At 36.4% G+C, this 21187-nt stretch overlaps 3 protein-coding genes across 8 annotated transcripts in view; 2 read left to right on the forward strand and 1 right to left on the reverse strand.

Moving 5' to 3' along the window:
- The window catches only part of LOC107048542 (DDB1- and CUL4-associated factor 11), a 19288-nt gene extending 13117 nt beyond the window's left edge, over nt 1–6171 (forward strand). For all 4 annotated transcript variants that reach the window (XM_015271752.2, XM_015271753.2, XM_015271754.1 and 1 more), the window contains 6 exons: nt 3225–3409; nt 3479–3571; nt 4962–5208; nt 5294–5452; nt 5535–5641; nt 5970–6171. In XM_015271752.2, the coding sequence (XP_015127238.1) occupies nt 3225–3409; nt 3479–3571; nt 4962–5208; nt 5294–5452; nt 5535–5641; nt 5970–6086 (908 nt within the window). In that variant the 3' untranslated portion in view covers nt 6087–6171. The remainder of the gene's footprint in view (nt 1–3224; nt 3410–3478; nt 3572–4961; nt 5209–5293; nt 5453–5534; nt 5642–5969) is intronic.
- Nucleotides 6172–7194: 1023 nt separating this feature from the next.
- Nucleotides 7195–17302, forward strand: LOC107048527. Of its 3 annotated transcripts, XR_001461686.2 has the most exons (8): nt 7196–7370; nt 7489–7824; nt 12252–12449; nt 14658–14768; nt 14878–15094; nt 15178–15418; nt 16524–16882; nt 17016–17302. XR_001461686.2 is itself a non-coding variant. In XM_015271730.2 (7 exons), the coding sequence occupies exons 1-6, from the start codon at nt 7702–7704 to the stop codon at nt 16819–16821; spliced, it is 1188 nt and encodes a 395-aa protein (XP_015127216.1). In that variant the 5' UTR covers nt 7195–7701; the 3' UTR covers nt 16822–16869; nt 17016–17302. The 3 variants fall into 3 exon arrangements, 1 of the variants encoding a protein (XP_015127216.1); XM_015271730.2 differs by having other exon boundaries at nt 7195–7824; nt 16524–16869; XR_001461685.2 differs by having other exon boundaries at nt 7196–7824.
- Nucleotides 16908–21131, reverse strand: LOC107048528 (putative E3 ubiquitin-protein ligase UBR7). Its single transcript, XM_015271731.1, has 5 exons — nt 20708–21131; nt 20398–20589; nt 18518–18949; nt 18285–18444; nt 16908–17257 (listed from the first exon to the last, which is right to left on the reverse strand). The coding sequence occupies exons 1-5, from the start codon at nt 20852–20854 to the stop codon at nt 17106–17108; spliced, it is 1083 nt and encodes a 360-aa protein (XP_015127217.1). The 5' UTR covers nt 20855–21131; the 3' UTR covers nt 16908–17105.
- Between the last annotated feature and the right edge of the window lie 56 nt (nt 21132–21187).

Raw genomic sequence — 21187 nt, forward strand, 5'->3', positions numbered from 1 at the left:
GTTTTTTTTTTTTTTGCTTTACCAGGTTTTTATTCAATAAACACGTCAATATTTACAATATATACATATCTTAAAAACTAGTATCAAAAAACTTTTATGAACAATATCAATTTATTATAAACTATGGCCCTTTTGTTGCAGCTCTCGAGTTTAAACAATATTATTTTATAATATATTCTCTTGAAAACAGTCTATTTTGTTGTTTGTGTTGTTCCTATAGAAGCATTCGTTATTGTATTTTGTGCTCAAAAAAAATTAAAATTGTTCTATTGTGGTAAACCATCGGTCGTTCATGTTATGAGGGCGATCACCACGCCACCATCGGTAAATAGCGGTCCCAATGGTCCCAATTCACTAAAGACAGGAATTTCGCCCCCGCGCGGGACCTGAAATCCTTCGAAATGTGATCGTTTTCACTCTTTCAAGGGCCCTAACGAATACCAAGAACTCTCATCTTGGTTATAACAAAATCTACCGCATCTCTCCTTCTTCTGCTAATCCTGGTGGCTTCATCCCTTAACTGTAGTAGGATCAAGTGCCAAACCTTCTCTCCTTCATTTCTTCCAATCTGAAAGAAATAAAAGAATGTTCTTGGGAATATCTTTCTGTCGAGTGAAATATGAGCTGCAAAATATTATATTTCAACTTAGTGATGAAGAATATTCTTTGTCGCGCACGAATTTTGTAGCAAACAATATGCTTTGTCACTGTGTCGAAAAAAAATTTTCTGGCGAGTACACTGAGAAAAAAATATCTGAAACATATTTTCTTGAGACAAGTAAATTTTCTTCAATTGCTTANCAACTCAACAATGATCAAAATAAAAGAATTAATGAAGACTCATCAACTTCAACAAATTCCAATATCAACAACAAAGAGAACTTGAATGTAATGAATCTCCTCAAANCTTACTTAAATTGCGTACAAGAATCGTCAATCTTCTAGTCTTTATTGTTTTCATGATTTTTTCGTTATGCACTTCCAATATTGCAATATGTAAAATATTCGTGACGTAACGCGGAACGATAATGATGAATGAAAATTTATTCGAGTTCCGTGAAGTGCACACATTCTGCGATTTAAGCCATTGAAAATAATTTACTTCTCTCAAGAAAATATGTTTCAGATATTAGAAATTTTTCTTCTCAGTGTATGCATACAGAGCTCGCCTTCGACTCATCTTGCAACCACATATTTGCCAGAAAAATTTTCTTCGCCACAGTGACGAAATAGTAATNTTGTTACTTTTAATAATTGTTCAAATATTTCAATATATCTGACAAAAAAATATGAGTAATGATAATAATAATAATAATAATAATANGTGACGTAACGCGGAACGATAATGATGAATGAAAATTTATTCGAGTTCCGTGAAGTGCACACATTCTGCGATTTAAGCCATTGAAAATAATTTACTTCTCTCAAGAAAATATGTTTCAGATATTAGAAATTTTTCTTCTCAGTGTATGCATACAGAGCTCGCCTTCGACTCATCTTGCAACCACATATTTGCCAGAAAAATTTTCTTCGCCACAGTGACGAAATAGTAATTATGTCATCAGGCGATAAAAGTATTAGCTGACGAATGTGACTTTATAATCGCATGAGTCAGATTAGTATATTGTGTTACTAGTGTGTAAAGTTCCACTTTTTCACAGGGACGTGTAACACATCGTATTTTTTGCGGTACCTGCCGAGTTCACTGTTCGGAACGGTAGTAAGGGTAATGTGCTTGTTTTTGTGCACAAGTGCGTAAAGTTCACGAGCTTTTGAACTTTACGCACCCCCGAAAACCGCGATCTAATCGAGCGAAGCGAGAAAATCCACATGGTGACGCATCCGCGGAAACCATTCCCGAACGCCATTTACGGACATTGTGAAGAAAAATTATGTCCGTCACTCGGCCGAAAACAACTTCTACACGCGTGATTGCATCGCCTCGATTCGCAACCCTCACACTCGTCAGAAAAGTTTTTTCGACCTAGTGACCAACATAGCTATTTCACCAATTATGCGTAAAGTGACATTTTACGCACGCTCCGCGAGCGCAAAATCCCACTTTCCACACATCCTATCGTAAAAAGGAGAAAGAAATCGATCTCGAAAATCTCGAATAAGCATAAGCGTAAGACTGAAACCGAAGCGCCACTACGTGAGGAGATGAGTAGGCGCTTGCGTAGCACACGCGACCGATCTCGTTCCTATCCTATTCTAAAAAGAACATCCTATTCTAAAATATACTATTTTGTCATGACGGCCGTAGGCAGAGATTCACGGACGCGGAGCAAAGCGGGGCGTGAAACGCTGCCTTACGACCGGAATGACAAACAAGAACATTTTACACTTAAAATCGATAACTATCGATATCTCGCAAGTCTGTCACGCTTATTCCTCATTGGTTCCAGTCGTCTGAGGCGGCAAATTTAATTCATGATTAATTTCATTTTGAGATTTTCAATTATGATTGTTACAATTACAGCGCGCTGTAGTGCGCGTTCGGTCTCGTTCTAAAAGAAACATACGCCGTAAGCTATATTCAGCCCGGTGGCCTGGCGTAGTGGTTAAGGCCGTTGCCTCACAACGGATAGGTTGTTCCAGGTTCGATTCCTGGCCGGGTAGAATGGTGAGATCTAACCATTTTTAAAGTCTTGATCAATCGCCATATAGTCTCATCAGACTCGAAGCGATATAAAATAAGCATAAAAAAAAAAGCCGTAAGCTATAGCGTAACGCTCATTCCTCGAATTTCATTGGTCGAACATTCGGATCCACCCGCATGTGTTCAACTTCGCTCGGCTTTCGGTTTTCGTGTCACGATTTGTCTTTAACATGCGCGCTCAAGCGCGCGATCGTTCTCGTGTAATGAAAAATAGAGCTCGACACTCGTGAGAAAAGTGTTCTTTGACCCCTTGGAGGGTAGCACTCGCCTTCGGCGAGCTCGTATCGAAATATACTATTTCCGCACAATTTTGAACTTTACGCATTCCCTACTGCCCCAAGTACTGAACTCGGCAAATATTACAAAAAATAGTAAGTGTTACACATGCGTATGGAAAAGTATAACTTTACACACTTGTAACACAATATACTATTTGAAGGAATTTGCGTATCCCGATTTGGGACCTGGAATCATGACATGGGTGTTGAACGAATCCTCATATAAATGATTTTCTTATCGGAGAGCTGAAAATGAACTCAATATTGGAAATAATTTTTCGCAGTGTACCTTTGTCCGATTTACGGAGACTCAAATATCCAAGAGGCTCTTCCCCTCGCCCCCTCGGACACGGGAAGGTTCTGTATATTTTCACTAGTATTCTCGAGTGATGGCAGGGAGATCCTCGGTGCTGCCAACGATGGGTGTCTTTATGTGTACGATAGAGAGTGTCACCAGTGTGCCATCAAAGTCAATATTAACTTTAGAAACTAAATTTAATTCTTTCAAAACGAAATTTTTCATTCTAATGATTTTTAGATTGAGGGTCATGCGGAGGATGCCAATACAGTTGCTTTTGCTGATAGCACGTCACAGATTTTGTACAGTGGGGGGGATGATGGTCTCTGTAAGGTGATTATTTCGGAAATTATCAGGTCATAAGTCATCTAATCATAGATTTAAAGTTTTGAAACAGTACGACTTTGTCAAGAAATAGTACATTTTGTCATTAAACCGACAAAAACTTTCCTGGCGAATATGGGTTTGCTGTAATTATATAAGCAACACTTTTCATATGAACAATATTGTTTGTCATAACGGCCCTAGACAGGGGTTCGCGGACACGGATTGACAATAATTAATTCACGAAGTCCTACTGCTTAGGGCTGCGCACAAGGCTTGAACGAGGCTCCACTACGAGACAATTTATCTCATCTCGGTCTTAAGGATGTCCAAGTACTTTGGCTGTTTTTTCTTCATTGAAGTGCTTTCCTACTTTTATAGTCGAACATCAGAGCTTTCATTTGAGCCCCATTTGACCCTAAGTTTCCGGACATTTTGCAATGATTTTATTATTCAACCTTTGCTCATCTGAATTTGAATCCTGATACTGAACCGTCAGAAAACATTTTAAAAATCTAAAAAAAAATTGAAAGTTCACTTTTGGAGGAAGATTAATAAAATAAATTGAAATAGTTATTTTCAGCACAAGATCCACAAAGTATTTTCTGACGAATGTGGCTTTGTATAACCACATTTGTCAGAAAATACTTTTGACCACGACTATTTTTAGTCGGTTTTTTTTTGGCGACTATTTTTTAAAATTATAATTTCTCTGTAAGTAATTTCTAAACAATCAATTTTTCATTGAAAAAAATCATTTGTTCGAAATCGTAACAAATTTATTCATGTTCAGAATTTGACCTGAAATCGATTTAACGCCTAAAAAAATAAGGTTTCTGATAGTTTAAACAATTTCAATTATTTATTTATAAACAATGACTGTTAAAAACCAATATTAATTCTGTGCTAAATGTAATTTGAATGATGCTGAATATTCATGATTTCTCATGCAATTTAATTGACAAATTTGATGATTAAAAATAATTGAATCTATAGTGTGGTCTGTACCAAACTGTAAAAACTACTTGGATATCCTTAAGTTTTTCGTGTTTCTGCATTTTAAATCTCGGTTCTCGATTTCACCCTCGGTCTTGCACTCATAAAAAAAACAAAAAACTTTAAACCGAAATGAGACAAATCGACTCGAAGTCATCACGAAAGGAACCGATATATTCTGCGTATTTCTGAAGTGACACATGACCAAAAATTTCGATGTTCTTCAATTCTTCGAGACGATCCCTCCAAAGTGAAGTCGTGTTCAACTCTCGTGCTCAGCTCAATGCCAATTATTCCCGATAACATCTAAACTTCAACAAATGTGAGAAATAAGCTCACATCTCGTTAAATGCAAAACCCTGACAGTTCAATCTCAATTTTCTCTTGTAATGAAATTTCAAAGGTCTGGGACAGAAGAACCCTGAACGAAGCGAATCCTCACCCAGTGGGAATCCTGGCGGGTCACACGGACGGAATAACCTACGTAGATCCCCGTGGTGATGGTCGCTATCTGATAACAAACAGTAAGGACCAAACTATAAAACTCTGGGATGTGCGGGTGTTCTCGAGCGCCGAGGCTGTCGACAACACTCGTCGAGCTGTCGCCAATCAGAACTGGGATTACAGATGGCAACGTGTTCCCAAGAAGTGTAATTATGCCCAAGCAGACACATTGTCCCAAGAAAATGCACTATAAACCACAAATTGACAATCATTGTTTCATTTCCAAATTAGTTTACACTGCTAACAAAGGGAAGTTGGAAGGTGATACGAGTGTGATGACATACAGGGGCCATATGGTTGTGCAGACATTGGTGAGGTGTCATTTTTCTCCACCTGTTACGACAGGCCAGAGATACATTTACAGTGGCTGTGGAACTGGAAAAGTTATAAGTAATTAATATGATATGAACGAAAAAAAATCGAAGTATTTCTCATTATATCCTGAGACTACATAATCACTCTTTATCTCCAGTTTATGATCTCCTAACTGGGAGTATAGTTAGAACATTGGAAGGACACAAGGGTTGCGTCAGAGATGTCAGCTGGCACCCATATCGACACGAAATCATATCATCCTCTGTAAGAACCAATTTTTACCTTGTTTAACAAGTATTAAAACATCACATAATTCAGTAGCGAAGTGGTAGAACGGTTCAAGTCAATTTTTACTATCGTCCAGTTTTCAATGAATATCTCGGAATGTAAGGGAGATAGCAAAATTTTTATTATAACCTTTTTTGTAGAGCCGATTGAGAGCTACAACAAATGTAATCACGAACATTTCGCTATCTCCGTTAGATTGAGAAATATTCCTCAAAAACTCAACTGGGAGATAAGTCGACTTAAACCGTTTTACCACTTTGCTACTGAATTATATTCACAATTATCATTGTTATGAATTTTTCAGTGGGACGGGGTGATTGGTGCCTGGAAATATCTCACCAATGATTCAGAATTGCACGACGAGTGGGCGGAAGGATATTATCAACAGAAGAATAAACAATCGAATCGAAGAAATACATAAAATACTATTTTAACTACGTTTAACGAGTAAGTGCTAATAAATGTTGAATATTCCACTGGAGAGAAGGGGATATAATATTATGAAATACTTTGAGCTGATTTTCTGAAGCCAAAACAATTCCACTCCTTCCCTAATTCATCTGATAATCTAATAAGTTTGGAAGATTGAAGCCTTATTGAACGATTGTACTAGATTTCTACAATTTCTCACTATGAAAAACGTAGGAAAGGTACGAAAGGACGGATCGAGTTCACTGAAGCTTAAAAAATCGATGACTAGATTGATCATTAGAAAAAAATGAGAGGGAAATTCCGTGGGATTGCATAAGCATCGAATACCACGGGGTTGGGAGCTGTCAAATCGAATCTGTTAAGTTATGTGCATGTCAAAAAATCGTGCCAATGCCACTTCAAATCATGAATTCGTATGTAGTTATATGACTTATCAGCATTTGCACTATCCCCACATTTACCCTGTAGAGGACCTGCATAATTGCACGAATGTGAAGCATAAAATCAACAGATAATTACACGAAGCTGACCACGCGATGTCAACACGCACTCAGTCGCATTAAATTTTTTTTCCCCCTGCTTCATTGATGAAGGTAGTAATCGAGATAAACGACGGATTTCAGGAGGTATGGATATCACACCAATTCCGAGTGCATGCATGTATTTCAAAATCCCAATTTGATTAATAATCCTGTTCATCACTGCAATTGAAGTGGTTTTTTTATCGGCACTAATTAAGTGGAAGATGGCCTTTAGTATTAGAATGTTGCGATTGCTTCGCACACCTAAATTGCTCCAGAATTTTTCCATAAAATGCCTCGAAATGCAGAAAACAAGATATCTCAAATAAAAAGATATCTCTCTCACAAGGGTAATTAGCGCTCGAATAAACGTATATCGAAAAATTACGTAATTATAATTTAACGAGATGAGACAATGATTTGTGTGATACGCGTGACGATTAAGGCGAGACACCATCCATACCAGGTGTACACCATCATAGTACACATCAAGGTCAAATGTACTTTGCCAATGAATAAGGTTTACTTTTTCCTATAAAATCCTCAGGTGGTTTACTCACAACGTCACTCAACTGGGGACCGAGTGTCGCCGGGTATAAGTCGATAAGTAGCTAAAGAAAGATTAGTGTCCAGCCATCCAGTTGGACACCGACACCAGAGAGCTGTACTTCTCTCTCTTCAAGTCTTGTATGCAGTAGCATATCGAGCATTAGTGTCATTAGAACTCTTGATTGGCAGGGGGAATGGTTCAAGTAGGGAGTTGTTGAGATAGAAAAATCATCGCTTATTTGAATTTTAAATTTCAGTGATTTATTCCGATCGCTGTTCTCCACCTGCCGGAATTCACATAAAAATCTACTTCTTTTACAGTGGAATCTTTTCCAACTCCTGTATTGAACTCGAAAATAGAGTGGGGGGAAGTAAAACATTGCGCGTGTTATCTGCCATTAATTTTCCACGTCTTCATTTGGATGTTGCACATTATTTATTTGGATCGTTGATAACGATAGACGTTCTACATTGCATCGAAAAACCAGCATAGAACAACTCTATCGTGAATTTCAGTGAGTATATTTATTCGTAATGGCAAGAGTAGTTAATTCGTCGACTCTGGATCAGCACGAGACGAAAAAGGATATAGGAAGAAGAGATGCAATACCAATCATCCATACCAGGGGAACTCACTACGAAATTGGATACGATATTGTGAGTAAAGGAAAAAATACATATTTTCAATCAACTAAAATAACTATCGACTCGAAACCGAATCAATTGGAGAAATAATCGCGTTTTAAACGGTTTTTTATAATCACATCTCGTGTCTCATAGAAGTGCATCAACTCCTGGATCTCTCTTATCAGTGAATCTTTATTTGTAGTCGGTTTGTTTGATTTACTCGGGAGTAAATAGTAACATCTCGGCTTATTACAGTACAATTCATCATTCCATTCGATTATTGGGCGATTCATCACATTTGATTTCATTACATTTCATTTGGTTATATTTATTTTCGTCATTATTCAGTTTTGTTACTATTTTAGTTCATCGCAGCTCTTTTTAACGCGCTATAAATTTTTAAATAAAATACTTTGAGGATTCAACGAGGGGCAATAGCGCCCGTTTTATGAAGTGAACATCACATAATATGTATCCGTAAGGGGAGACCCCGATGAAATTTGAAAGTCTTCGGTGGATCTGGGGACTTATTGAGTGACTTTAGTTATATGATGGGATATGTTAAAAAGTGGGAAAAACCCTGGACCCAATCGGTTTTGCCCCGTACTTCCACGGAAAACGTCGTTTTTCATGTTTCTACCTTTAAAACGTTCCTCGTTCCCCCATTTTGATCCGATTTGATTTTTTTTTCAATGTTCGTGAGACTCCAAAGAACAAAGTTAATCTTCCGTTTTACGATCCATTATATAGATCATGAAAAAATCGAAAAAAAATGAAAAAAAGCGGATTTTCCTTCTGATCGTCAATTATTCAAAATAAAAACTTTTCAGGCATAACGCAAAGACAATCAGAAGGGAAAACGCTTTTTTTCGGTATTTTCGTTTTTTTCGGTTTTTAGCGTTTTTCTCATGCTCTATATAATGGATCGTAAAACGGAAGCTTAACTTTGTTCTTGGGAGTCTCACGAACATTTGGAAAAAAAATTAAATCGGATCAAAATTGGAGAACGAGGAACGTTTTAAAGGTAGAAACATGAAAAACGACGTTTTCCGTGGAAATACGGGGCAAAACCGATTGGGTCCGGGATTTTTCCCATCATATAACTAAAGTCGCTCAGTAAGTCCCTAGATTCACCGAACACTTTCAGATTTCACCGGGGTCCCCCCTTAATTGGGATTGCATGAAAATGGAGTAAACGAATGCACAAATTTCCAAATTATAACACGATGTAGAGAAAAAAATAGAAAAAATTAGTGTTCTTAGTCGGTAAAATGAGTTCGTTTTGACGGACCCGTAATAAATTCGCCTGCTAGAAGCGGGGTTTTTGCAGCGGGTTATAGAAAAATTCCTGTATTTTCAGGAATACAGAAATTATTCCTTAACAAAAATGAAAGAACATTCAGAAAAAAAAATTATTTCTTTTATTCTTGCGGGGAATCCGAGAAAAATTCCTGTATTTCACAGCAAGATTTCCGATGTTAGAACTTCAATTTTTCCGGATCCGTCGAAATGTACTCATTCTACCGTGCTCCATGGTGAGCCCAAATTTAAATGCGCGAACGTAAACATAACAACTTGAATATATACAAAAACATCATCTAATTCATAACATCCGAGCAAATTGATACATTGGATGAATGTATCGGTTGTCATTTCGATGGAAATGATATTGCAAATAAAGTTGGAAATTAAATCGCAGGGTAAGCGGAAAAAATTACCGAAAGTGACCGGTCATCTTGTTGGTTCCCACACACAACGCGTGTTACTACCCATCGGCTATTTTTCCTTCGGCTATTTTTTCGTACAAATTTTAGGGTGTGTGAGAATTATTTGGAAAAAAATGAAGATAGGATATGGAATTCGAAAGTATATCAATAATAAATGCTACCGTAATGCATCGTTCTTGTAATGAATGATGTCGTAATAAATTGTTCTTGTGACGAGTGATGAACTGTCGATGTGACGAGTTTTTATGATGAGATGAGTAAAAGCAGCACACACCTGTAATAAGTAGCGGTGGAATCGGAGTAAATGAAATGCGATCTTAAATGTCTGCACCTCTTCTTCGCTCGTCATTGCATTTTTTCTCATGCTATGTTATTCTCATCGCATTTCGATTCTTATCGAATTTATATATATATCGTTTTGACCTACATTATCATCAAGTTTATGATTCTATATTTAATCCACATGCCCATATGAAAAAAGGTCCACTTTTATGGCATTCATTCACCGATATAAAAAGTTTCTAGTTTCCAGAACTGAGTTACTCTTTTAAAAACTCATCACTTGAAATGGGATTTTAAAGAGAATGGTGAATTGGTTTCTTAATTGCACAACAAAAATCCCTAAAATTTGGTAGCAAATTCCTACTTATTTTAAATGAGAAGAGTTCTTAAATTGAAAACCTCTGCGGTCTTCAACTAAAATATTTCCACAATAATTCAACGCTTAATGAGTTGAAATGTGAGGTCATATACTTTGAATAACAAAGAATTTATAAACCTAAGTGGATTGCCTTTAGAACACGAAAAATTATCAATTCAAAAAAGAGAATGTTCTTGATTCAAGTGTTCTTATCTTCAGAATTGCCCTCATTCAGCCAATTTTCACGGTTGTTCAGAGAGTAGTTGTTGTTTTTCATTGGTTATTGGATTAGTAGATTTTTTGCGTCAATCCGATCAATAGTTTGTTAAAAATCTGAAGACGAAAATGGAAGTTGGCTGAAAAGGGGCAATGCATCCTTAAGAATCGAGAAGTTCCAAATTCCAAAACCCAATTTTTTATTGAAATAAAAGAATATGTACCTTAATTCAGGTACAATTTAGTAGCGAAATGGTAAAACGGTTTAAGTCGACTCATCTCCCAGTTGAGTTTTTGAGGAATATTTCCGAATCTAAGAGAGATAGCGAAATTTTCGTAATTACATTTGTTGTAGCTCTCAATCGGCTTTACAAAAAATTTTGCTATCTTCCTTAGATTCCGAGATATTTATTGAAAACTGGTCAGTAGTCAAAATTGACTTGTACCGTTTTACCACTTTGCTACTGAATTATACTCGATTTTACTAAAAAATTATGGACGATTACATTTTCATCTGATTTTTATGGAAAATTTTCTTCATGCTAATGGAAATTTCTCTTGTACCCCAGAGTTCTGAAATGCTAATATTTTTATGGGAATGGAAAAATTTCCTTCTGTAATGGATTCTGCAGTCATATTAAAGGGAATCCACATATTTCAAGCTCATGATGAACCCAATAGTGTGAGAAGGAGCTTGAGGAGCCATTCAAACATTATGTCACACATTAAAAAATTTATTTTTGACCTGCCCCCCTTAATCATAAGCGGTCATAAATTACATCACAAAATTCACGGCCTCCTCTCTGTTTTCCTTCATAAAATTGAATTTGAAAGATAATAAGAAAAATAATGATATGGTTAAACGTTAAATCTTTATGCGACACTTTTTGAAATTATGAAATTGTTGCTATCACAGCATTGCGAAATTGCCCTGAAATTTCGAAGTGTTGAAACCTCTTTTTTTGAATGAAAAAAGGCGACGAAAACAAAATGCCATTTGCGATTCCGTTGATTAAAAATTCGAAAAAAAATAGTGCGACTTCGCAACTAAGAACCCCCCTCCTCATCCCAAAGCATCACAAACTCCCCCCTGCCCCTCAATCGTGTGAGGTAATATTTCAATGCTCTCTAAGAAGCAAATTTACATTCGTCCGATTGAAAGCCCACACAGAGAGAAATATTCAATAAAAATTACGTATCTTTTGCGTAATTCCGGAGCGAAATGTTGTAGGAAATTTTACGAAACTGTCACGGAATTCTTTCGGAGTGGTCCGTAATTTTTATCCGAATCTCCTGTGAAAAATTACGATACCGTCACTTAAATTGTCTGAGTCGATTCCGTAATCGGTGAGCGAATTGTGAGTTCCGTAATTTTTACTGAACATTTCTCTCCGTGCATCAAAGAATGTCTCTATCTAGGATACTAGATGTGACAAACTAGGATGTTCCGATATGAACGCATATTAAATAATCATCTGCACGCTATCGATCAGATGTGCATGCTTGACTGAAACTTCTCGAGCGATGATCAGTTACAAATCTTTTCATGAACTTGCATCGAATTTCGTTGGAAATAAAATGATAGAATGTAATTCTGCGGTATAGCGATATTCAACCGCGCCTGTCAACCGCAGGACGACTGTCTGTGGTTTCTCCCACGTGTATAATAAAACAATCGCAATGACAGCTTCTACATCGTTTAAATGATCTCTGTCAGTACGAGAAAAGAGATTTAAAAAATGGATAATACACGTGAATACGATTAGAATGGATAATTTATTCGCGACAACTTATGGCTACGGATCCTTGTACCATTGTCTCCGAATGAAAGGACTTATTGCGAGATAAGAATAATGAAAAATTGTACACTTCAGGGTCGGACTTTTGCAAAAATGATCAATGACTTTGTCGATCGTTATGGGCCACTGCATAAGTCTTATCTCGATCTGTATAGTACTAAGGAAGGAAGGAAGGTGTATGAGGAGACTTTAACGTCAGTGAAGACACAATTTCCTGAGTATGTGCGGGAGATTGAGGGAACAGCTGATGGATCAAATGTTCCATTCTATAAGGTAACGAAAATTAAGTAATTAGAAAATTAAGTATTTAGATAGATAATTACTAAATTAAGTAATTAGAAAATTAACGAATTTGCTGTTCCTTTCGTGAATATCTTTGAACTGAATAGAGAAATTTATTGACGGACCTTTTTGGGGAACAACTTGTAGACTAGAAAAAAAAATTGTAGACTAGAAAAGGCCTTTTGACACTTTCCTCTGAACGCGACGCTTTCGGAGATATTCGCAGAATGGGCTGGAGGCAATCTTTGGACATATCTCTTCAGCATTCTAATATATAAATAGTCATGCAAATGTTTTATGCTTATTACATTCACTTGTCATTGACTTCCTCAATTATAAAACGGGAAAATTGGTATTTTATTATTGCGTCGATGAGGTAATGGGAATCAGTAATAAATTGGCATGAGAAGGTGGATTGACACTGGATGCATTTATTATTTTATAAATATATTTGAGGAGACTAGGTTTAGAGGGATTTTTTGTAGCAAATTTGACGGCCCTCAAACTATCTCTTCGCGAAATAACCTGTATAGAATTTTTGAATTACATATTTTATCATTCCCCGGCGTTGATAAAGTCAATGAGGTGTTTCATGTTGATTACAATTAATTGCCATCGACTTCCAGGATGACAAGTAGAAAAATTTCCATTTTATTGTTATGGAAAAGAGATCATGAAAATTAGTAATAAACTGGCCTAAAAACGCATCCGGAAAGTTTTGATGAATATTTGTTATGAGTTTAAGGAAGCAGGAATTTTGATAAAAACAATAGTAAATTACAAAAAAAACTCCCAATTTTGACATATTCAAAAAAATTTTTTAAATATTGACCTCTGATTTGAATCTACTAATTTCATTCCACATTTAAGATTTGATTTTGGATGAGGTAAATGAACCCTACGCCCATCTAGTTGAGGGAGACGTATCGAGGCTTTGTTTTTTCTTCCAGAATAATCATAAAAACCTGATTTTTCCCATCAAATATAAAAAATTTGATTATTTAGAATGAAAATAAATGATAACCATAATTAATATTGAAATGAAATAGACGTTCTCGACCGTACGTTCTCAAATTATTTAAATTCCTTTGGGCCATGTTTCAGTCAGCAGCGATAATCAACACAAACAGATGTAACTAGTTCAATTACACTACGTTTCGAATGAAACGTAATCATACTTAATATCGTCTTTGAACCAAAAATAATTATTAGATGTGAAAATCCCTCACTCGTCCCCTTATCCAATTTAGGACTACCAATAAAAACCTCAACATTGTCCTCGAGCACTATTAAGGATATCCAAGTATCTTTTACTATTTGGTACAGATCACACTGTAAAACCATTCGATCATATTCAATCATCAAATTTGTAAAATTTGTCAATTAAATTGCGTGAGAAAAATTTGAAAAAAATCATGAATGTTCAGCCTCATTCCATTACATTTTGCACAGAATTATTATATTTTTAAACATTCGTTGTTTATAAATAACTAATTTAAATTGATCAAACTTGGGGAAACCTTATTTTTTTTAGACATGAAATCGATTTCTGGCAAAATTCTGAATATGAATAAATTTGTTATAATTGCGAACAAATGATTTTTAAGGGAGAAAATTCATGGTTTATAAATTATTTATAGAAAATGCTCGTAATTTTCAAAAATTGCAAATTTTTAATTATTCCATCAATATTCCTCCAAATGTAAAGTTTCTAATGTTTTTTTCACATTTTTAAAATGTTTTCTAACGGTTCAATATCGAAATTCAAATTCAGACCTGTACAGTTTAAATAATAAAATTACTGTTCAATTTTCAGAAGCTTGAGGTCAAATGGGGCTCAAATGAAAGCTCTGATGTTCCACTAGAACAGTATAAAAGCATTCCACTGAAGAAAAAATAGCCAAACTACTTGGATCTCCTTAAATCGGGAAATATTCGCCGAGTGAATACGAAACTCTTGGACTCATCTCCACGCACCATTTCAATAACTGAAATTACTTGTTATTAACTTCATAAATTAGAGGAAGTAAAATCACCAGTAATTCCAAGTTCCCCTTTCCCTCTAGCCCCTCTCGCAATAGATTACTTCAATCCCATGAACCGTCTCGGGACGGCCTAAATCCATATCGTAATAAGTAATCACCTGGTGGCCCTGATACTCGGCAATCATTCAAGTATATTTATTGTCTCGTTTATCAGCTTTTCCTTATGCACCTTGACGATATCCTTCCCAATGTCGTCGATGGGGAAGGTATCAGTACAAATCAACCTGTCGGCTGTTCATCCATCGTGTGCAATTATCCCGGACAGGTAGGAGCATTTCAAATAATCTCCTCGTTATCCCTCTAATCTCATCAGATTATTCATTGATGATTATAATGATGATGATGATGATCGGCGTAATTGACGGATTTTCCAGGAAATTTTGGGACATAACGAGGACGCTCTCGCTGAGACCTTGAACTTCTGGTACATCGCGAGCGTTCACGTGACGGAACCCGGATTTAGAGAAGAAAAATTCTCTTCCCTCTGTTACGCTGGATTCCTCCCTGGGTACACGATGGGCTTTAACAATCATGGACTCGTTTTTTGTGTTAATACACTGAGTGCAAGGACATTGAGATCCGGAAAAACACGTGAGACCAATAGATTATTCATTGGAACGAATTGGCAAATTTTTTTTTTATTGAGGAAAAACACTGAAAAAGGTAATTTACAGCGAGATATTTCCTGGCTCGATCACTTCTGGGAGTCGCTAACTTCGAGCAAGCCCAGAAAACACTGAGGAATAAGGGATATGGAGCCGCTGAGGGATTCTCAGTTAATATGACGTTTTTGGATCAAGAGGGAGATAGGATGTTTCATAATGCTGAGGTGGGACCTGTGGAGGTCGATTCCTATGAGTCGCAGCTCAGTATCTACACGGCTAGCCCTGGGGAGAATATTACCCACTGCAATAAGTAATTTTGTATTGATTTTCATTGAGAAAAAAGTTGTTATTTGTAGGGATCTATCCCTAATTTTTAAAGAATTGCTAGTGGCACTTGAAAATTCCACGAGTAAGAAATTCTAAAATCAAGTGATTTTGTTACCAATATCTCATTTAAAAAATCGTAAATCTTCAAAGTTTTGCCCGTAGATTTTACTAATTAACTGCTCCATGCTTATGGTAATTCTCGGTAGTTACTTAAAAATTAGAAACTTATCCCGCTCAAATGAAACGTCTTTTTTCTGCGTTTATTTGTCAATTTGTGGCGAAGTGTGGAAATTACGAAATGAATCCAAAGAATTTGGAGATTATCTTTCACGTATCTCAGAAATGAACAATTTTAGAGGCAATCTTCAAGTAGCCCTGTTTGCAGATGATAAAATTTTCTACAAAAAAGAATTGATTGATGAATTCTTTGCAAACCTAATTAACCTAAACGTTTCTGAGCTACTCACACAATAATGTGCATCTAACGTTTGGATTCATAGACACTGTCGAAAAATCAGTAAAATTGAACGGTTGAATCCGAATTGTCTGAAGAATAGAAGTCAAATCATTAATGAATTTCCCATTTTTTCTTTGCTTGTAAAATTGGTAAAAATTATTTTTTTTATTTAATGAATTGAAAAATTTCAATAGTAACTTGAATTTTTATATTCGTAGTGAGAATTAAACATTGTATTGAGTTAAATCTTCAATAAATTGGGAGTTCACGAAAAACGTCGCCTTAACTCTCCGAGATTTCCATCGCGGTAAGGGGCAAGACGGAACATTGTCATCGAATCAGAATCCCAACAGCTATGTTTATAAACAAAGATATTGAAAATTGCAGAAGATCACTAACGTTCCACTTCACCCCTATCAAATCGAAAATTGAATTCGCAGTCAATTTTTCAAAAATTGGCTATGTCAGCAACGAAATTCATTGAGATTTCATGTAAATCGTTGAATATTTCAAGAATTTCCACTTGGAAATCAATCAAGTGGTTATTCTCTATCAGTGTTCTTTCCTTAGATATTACGCCATTACTGAATCGTAACAAAATTGGGAATGAAGATTGATAATTCCATTCCAGATATCTTCGATTGAAAGTACCAGAGGTAGAGGGAGTAATAATAACAAGCAGTGAGCATAGACATGCTACCATTGCTCGTCACCCACCTCCAAGAACTCGTCGAGAGGTCATGGACATTTTGAGCGATCAAACTGACAACGAGTACCGAGTCTATCAAGACTTTGGACCTGACGATTACGTGAAGACAATTGCAACTGGCATATTCGACTGTGTGAAAAGAACATGGTCGATCTACACAGACAAACCAAAATTCAACGAACCCCTTGTCGTCATACCCATCCGCACCGAGACACACTAATTCTTGCTACAATTATCCATTCACCCCATTTACAACTGGAGGGTTTAGGTATGATGTAAAGGTGAATGAAAATTCAAAATCAATACTTATTACAAAATGACTTAGCTCATTTATTTATCAATAATATTTCAAAATGCATCGTGATTATATATGATTCGAAATGTTCAATTTTTCACAGCTTTTACTTTTTGTAGGCATGCTAAACCCGGAGATGTCATAATTCAAGTGATGCGCCGACAATATTTTATGGATTTATAAAAAAATATAGTTGTACCTTGGATTAATTAACGACAGAATGTGGGGACAGTGACTTTTGGGCGCTTGTTTGATGACATTTCAGAAAAAAATTCCTTTATGTCCTCCTCACGTACTACTTTCTTGTTCTCCACGAATTTCTTCAGGTACTGCTTCAAGTGGTCCTTCATGTTGTTATATTCTATGAAATAAAATTAATTTGTCAAATAAAGAACAATACTCCGAACGAAACGGGTGATTATTATATGAAAACAGAGCTATTGCGTAAAATTTTGGTATTGTGGGGTAACTAATATTCGATATGTATTGTTACATCCAGGTAACTAATGCAAATTGTCAAATCGTACGTCTTACTTTCTAGTCTTTTATAATTGGCTGTAACACCTTGCTTCTTCTTTCTTTCTCAAAATGAAGCAAATATTACTAATATTTTTCATCCAATTTTTGTGTCGCATTATTTCTTTTACTATACAATTTGAGATGTTCGTTTTTTCGAAAAATCAAATGTTACCTAAAGTTTTAGAAGAATCGTTTCAAAAATTCGAGGATCATGTGCAACAGCACCAAAGATATGTTTTTTTTCTGATTATAATTGTGAAGAGTTCTAGAACACTGTACAAAGATTTGAACCTGTACAGAATTTTCGAGAAAATTTGGTAATCGTCTAGAAAGCTCTGTATTTTCCAAGCTTTGAACAAGATTGTGGGCATTTCTAAAAACTTCTCGATTAACTCCAGAGTTTCCAAGACTCTTCATGTATGTACCCAGGGGCCCAACAATAAATAAATAAAAGTCTAGAATTTTCTACGATTTATGGTCCAAAACAGGATTTCAACGTGGAAAAAAGTGGACCGTCGTAAGCAGACATCGGCATAATGATAATTTTTTATTACAGTTAAATTTTGAGTAAGTCAGTTGTTAATATAATTCACGAATTTTTGGATTATTAAATTAACCATCAATTTAAATATTGAAATTCCGAATTAGTTCATCAACCAATAATTGAGAAATTCAAATTACCAATTATTAAATTATTTTTCAAATTTCAATGAAGATAAGTAAAAACTTAATTATTGCCAGGTGCAACTTTTCATAATATTACTAAAATAATGATTGATCCGATCTACGGTCGTAAGACGGACCAGAAAACACTAGTTCCCCTCCATACGAAAATTTTCTACATCAACCCAGTTATTACGTGAATTTACCTTCAATGGCATTGACTTGCTGGACATGATCGAGGGAAGCAAGAGCCTTCATTCCTCTCTCATATGCTGATTCTGAACGTACGAGTTTTCCAGCTTCTTCATAGGCCTGGACACTGTCAGTGGGATCAATGAGGAAAGAGACATTTCCTTTCTCATACATCTGCAAGACGAACCGAAGTGAATAAATAAAAACGACTAATGACTCACGAGTTCTTCTTTACTCTCCTGCATACCTTCTTGCAATTATCACAGGTACACAGAGCAGCCCTCCATCCCTCAGCCCAGAAGCACGAACCCTCAGCATTCTCCACCCCCTTCTCAGGCAGTTTACACTCAGAAGATGCCCCAGTGACATCAACAGCCTCATCCACCTTCTCCCCCTCCTTCTTAATGCTCTTATTAACAGAATACTGTAGTGCATAACGCCACAGGAAGTCATGCTTGCTCATGCATCCAGAACACACGACCTCTTCGTAGGAGTTCTCCTCAGGAGTGTCATCCTTGCAGTTCAGGTGTTTTGAGTGGTACCAATCCTCGCAGATGACACACTGAAGCATCTCATCATTGGTGGTATCTTCGGGATCTGGATATGGCCTGCCACAGGTGCAGTACACCCCTGTGAAGTTCTGATTGTACTCATTCTCACTATTGGTACTTGCTTTTGCCTGTAAGCAAAAGAAATCTTGATTGAAAATACTTTCTTCATTGGAAAGTGATGTTGTGACAGTTCAATATTTCAAAAGTAAACCTTCAACTGTTCGGTTGAAGATCATGGAAGACTAGGGAATTGAAGAAGGGAAACTGTTATGAGTTTTCAACATTACAGATCATTGAAGTAAAGATCTCCATATGTGTACCCTATTTTCTATGTATGCATAAACTGATGAGTATGGAAAAGCTCATTGTTTATTATCCATTAGACGCTTGGAAGCCTGAAATGGCATTATCAAAAAAACGATCCAGTGTACTCAATCTTTCAAATAGTCACCTTTTTTGTTTCTCAAATTTTCCAGAGAATGTACATAAAAATAGCTGCGAATTGCATTTCCAATGTTCGAAATCGTAATTAGTATATTGTCTTGATACTTCAATCTCGAAAAAAATAATCCATTTAGTGGAGAGTGGGGCAAAATGAAACACTCGAAAAACGACTGTTTGATACAATTCAAGGAAAACATTTTATTTGTATTAAATACTTTTCTTTATTAACTTTTGTAATTTTTTTTCATTCTTGGGAGTACTAAAGAAAATAATATTGTTGCATTCAGTAGAATAGAGGATTATTGAGAAGTTTTGATGGCAGATTTTGTTAATGGATTAATTGAAAAGAAAATGAAACACCAAAATTCAAAGTCCAGAGGAAGATGCAGGGGGAGACCGAAAGGGGGAAAAAGGAAAATGTGATGCTGAATTTCAATTGACTGAAAAAAAAAACATTCTTTTAATATTTACAGATGAACATGGACCACTCGAGAATGACTGGCCTGGAGAAATACGCTCCTGAAAAATAAATTTTTCTCCCAAAAAAATGATTCTTTGCCAAAAACAATATTTTTTCTCACTGTGAATCGTCCACAGTTCAAACGAAAAAAATCTAACAAATACCAATAATTGAGCGAATTAGATTCGACAATGACTCGAGAATCAGTGAGCTCCATAAATTTTCATTATAAATTACGCTGTTTGTCAAAGAGGGAGAGGGTCGATGCCACCAGATCAATAGTTCCTTCTGAATAAAATACATTGAGCGGTTCGATCACTGAACGGTTCGCCTATCCCATCCCATTTCTTTCCCTTCTTCCAATCTTCTGAATCACAAACGAGTGATTCAGCTCTAATGAATGGAATTAAAACGAGAGGTCGTCCGAGAGCTTCTCCCAGGATGAAAAGAGAGGATCCTGTCTCTGTAAATGACAGAATAATTGCCCCAAGACAGCCAACTGATGAGGACGAGGTGTAGGATGTCAAAAACACCTATCCCATCCCATTTTTTCCCCTCTTCCAATCTTCACTTTTTCATGCGAGAAAAGTATTTGAAAGAAGTGTTCGAAATTCACTCATAAGTTATAAAAAGTTAATAGAAACAAGCGAACAAATAAAACCCCAATCTTACAGGATCCAAACTGCATTTTTTCCCATTGAACTTGGAATTCCCGCAGTCACACCTGAAGTGTCTCTTTGTGTACAGTTCAATCAGCTCGTGGCCTTCATGGCAATGAAAGCTGCAGGCCAGGCAGACACCTGCAGGCTCCTTGCCCCCAGGGCAGCAAGTGTTGCAAGCATACAGAGCTTGTCTGATATATCCCTGAAAGAATTCCAAAAAATGATCAATCAATTCCAAAAAATGAGAAGCACTTGCAAAAAGCTTGCACGTCCAGTGCCGTCTGTTTCCATCAAATCTGGGGTCACCCCTGAGAGCATACCTGACCGTAAGTGCAATTCTTATCATCAGAAGCCCCCAGAACAGCATTAGCATCTTCCTCAAGCTGATTCTCCTCCTGCAAGACGTCCAGCATTGTAACTGACTTCTCCTCTTCGACATTCTCAACAGTTTCTTCTTGCTCGGCCATGTTTATCTGCCACTGGCGTTCTATTGACGTTTATAAGAACTTGAAATGACCTCTCCTGAGTTGATCCAACGTATATTTGTCACGAGAGAATTACTTAAACATTGAATTTTCAATTTTGAACGATTTTAATGTGCGCTGGTGTTTTTTTCAATTTCGAAATGATCTCCAAGGATTCACAAACGATTTTTGTGGCCTAATGGTGGACTGGGAGTGTGCAATTCCCGCTCAAACCGTCCGCTTTGTTTTTTTGAGTGGAGAGAAGTGGTCACTTGAGCATTTCACGTGATAAGACTGCCAAGATAACAGATGAAAAGTGAAAGTGGTAAGCGTGCA

The sequence above is a fragment of the Diachasma alloeum genome, unplaced genomic scaffold (genome assembly GCF_001412515.2).
Source record: "Diachasma alloeum isolate Michigan unplaced genomic scaffold, Dall2.0 Dall_scaffold_00194, whole genome shotgun sequence".
In the NCBI taxonomy this organism is placed as follows: Eukaryota; Metazoa; Arthropoda; class Insecta; order Hymenoptera; family Braconidae; genus Diachasma; species Diachasma alloeum.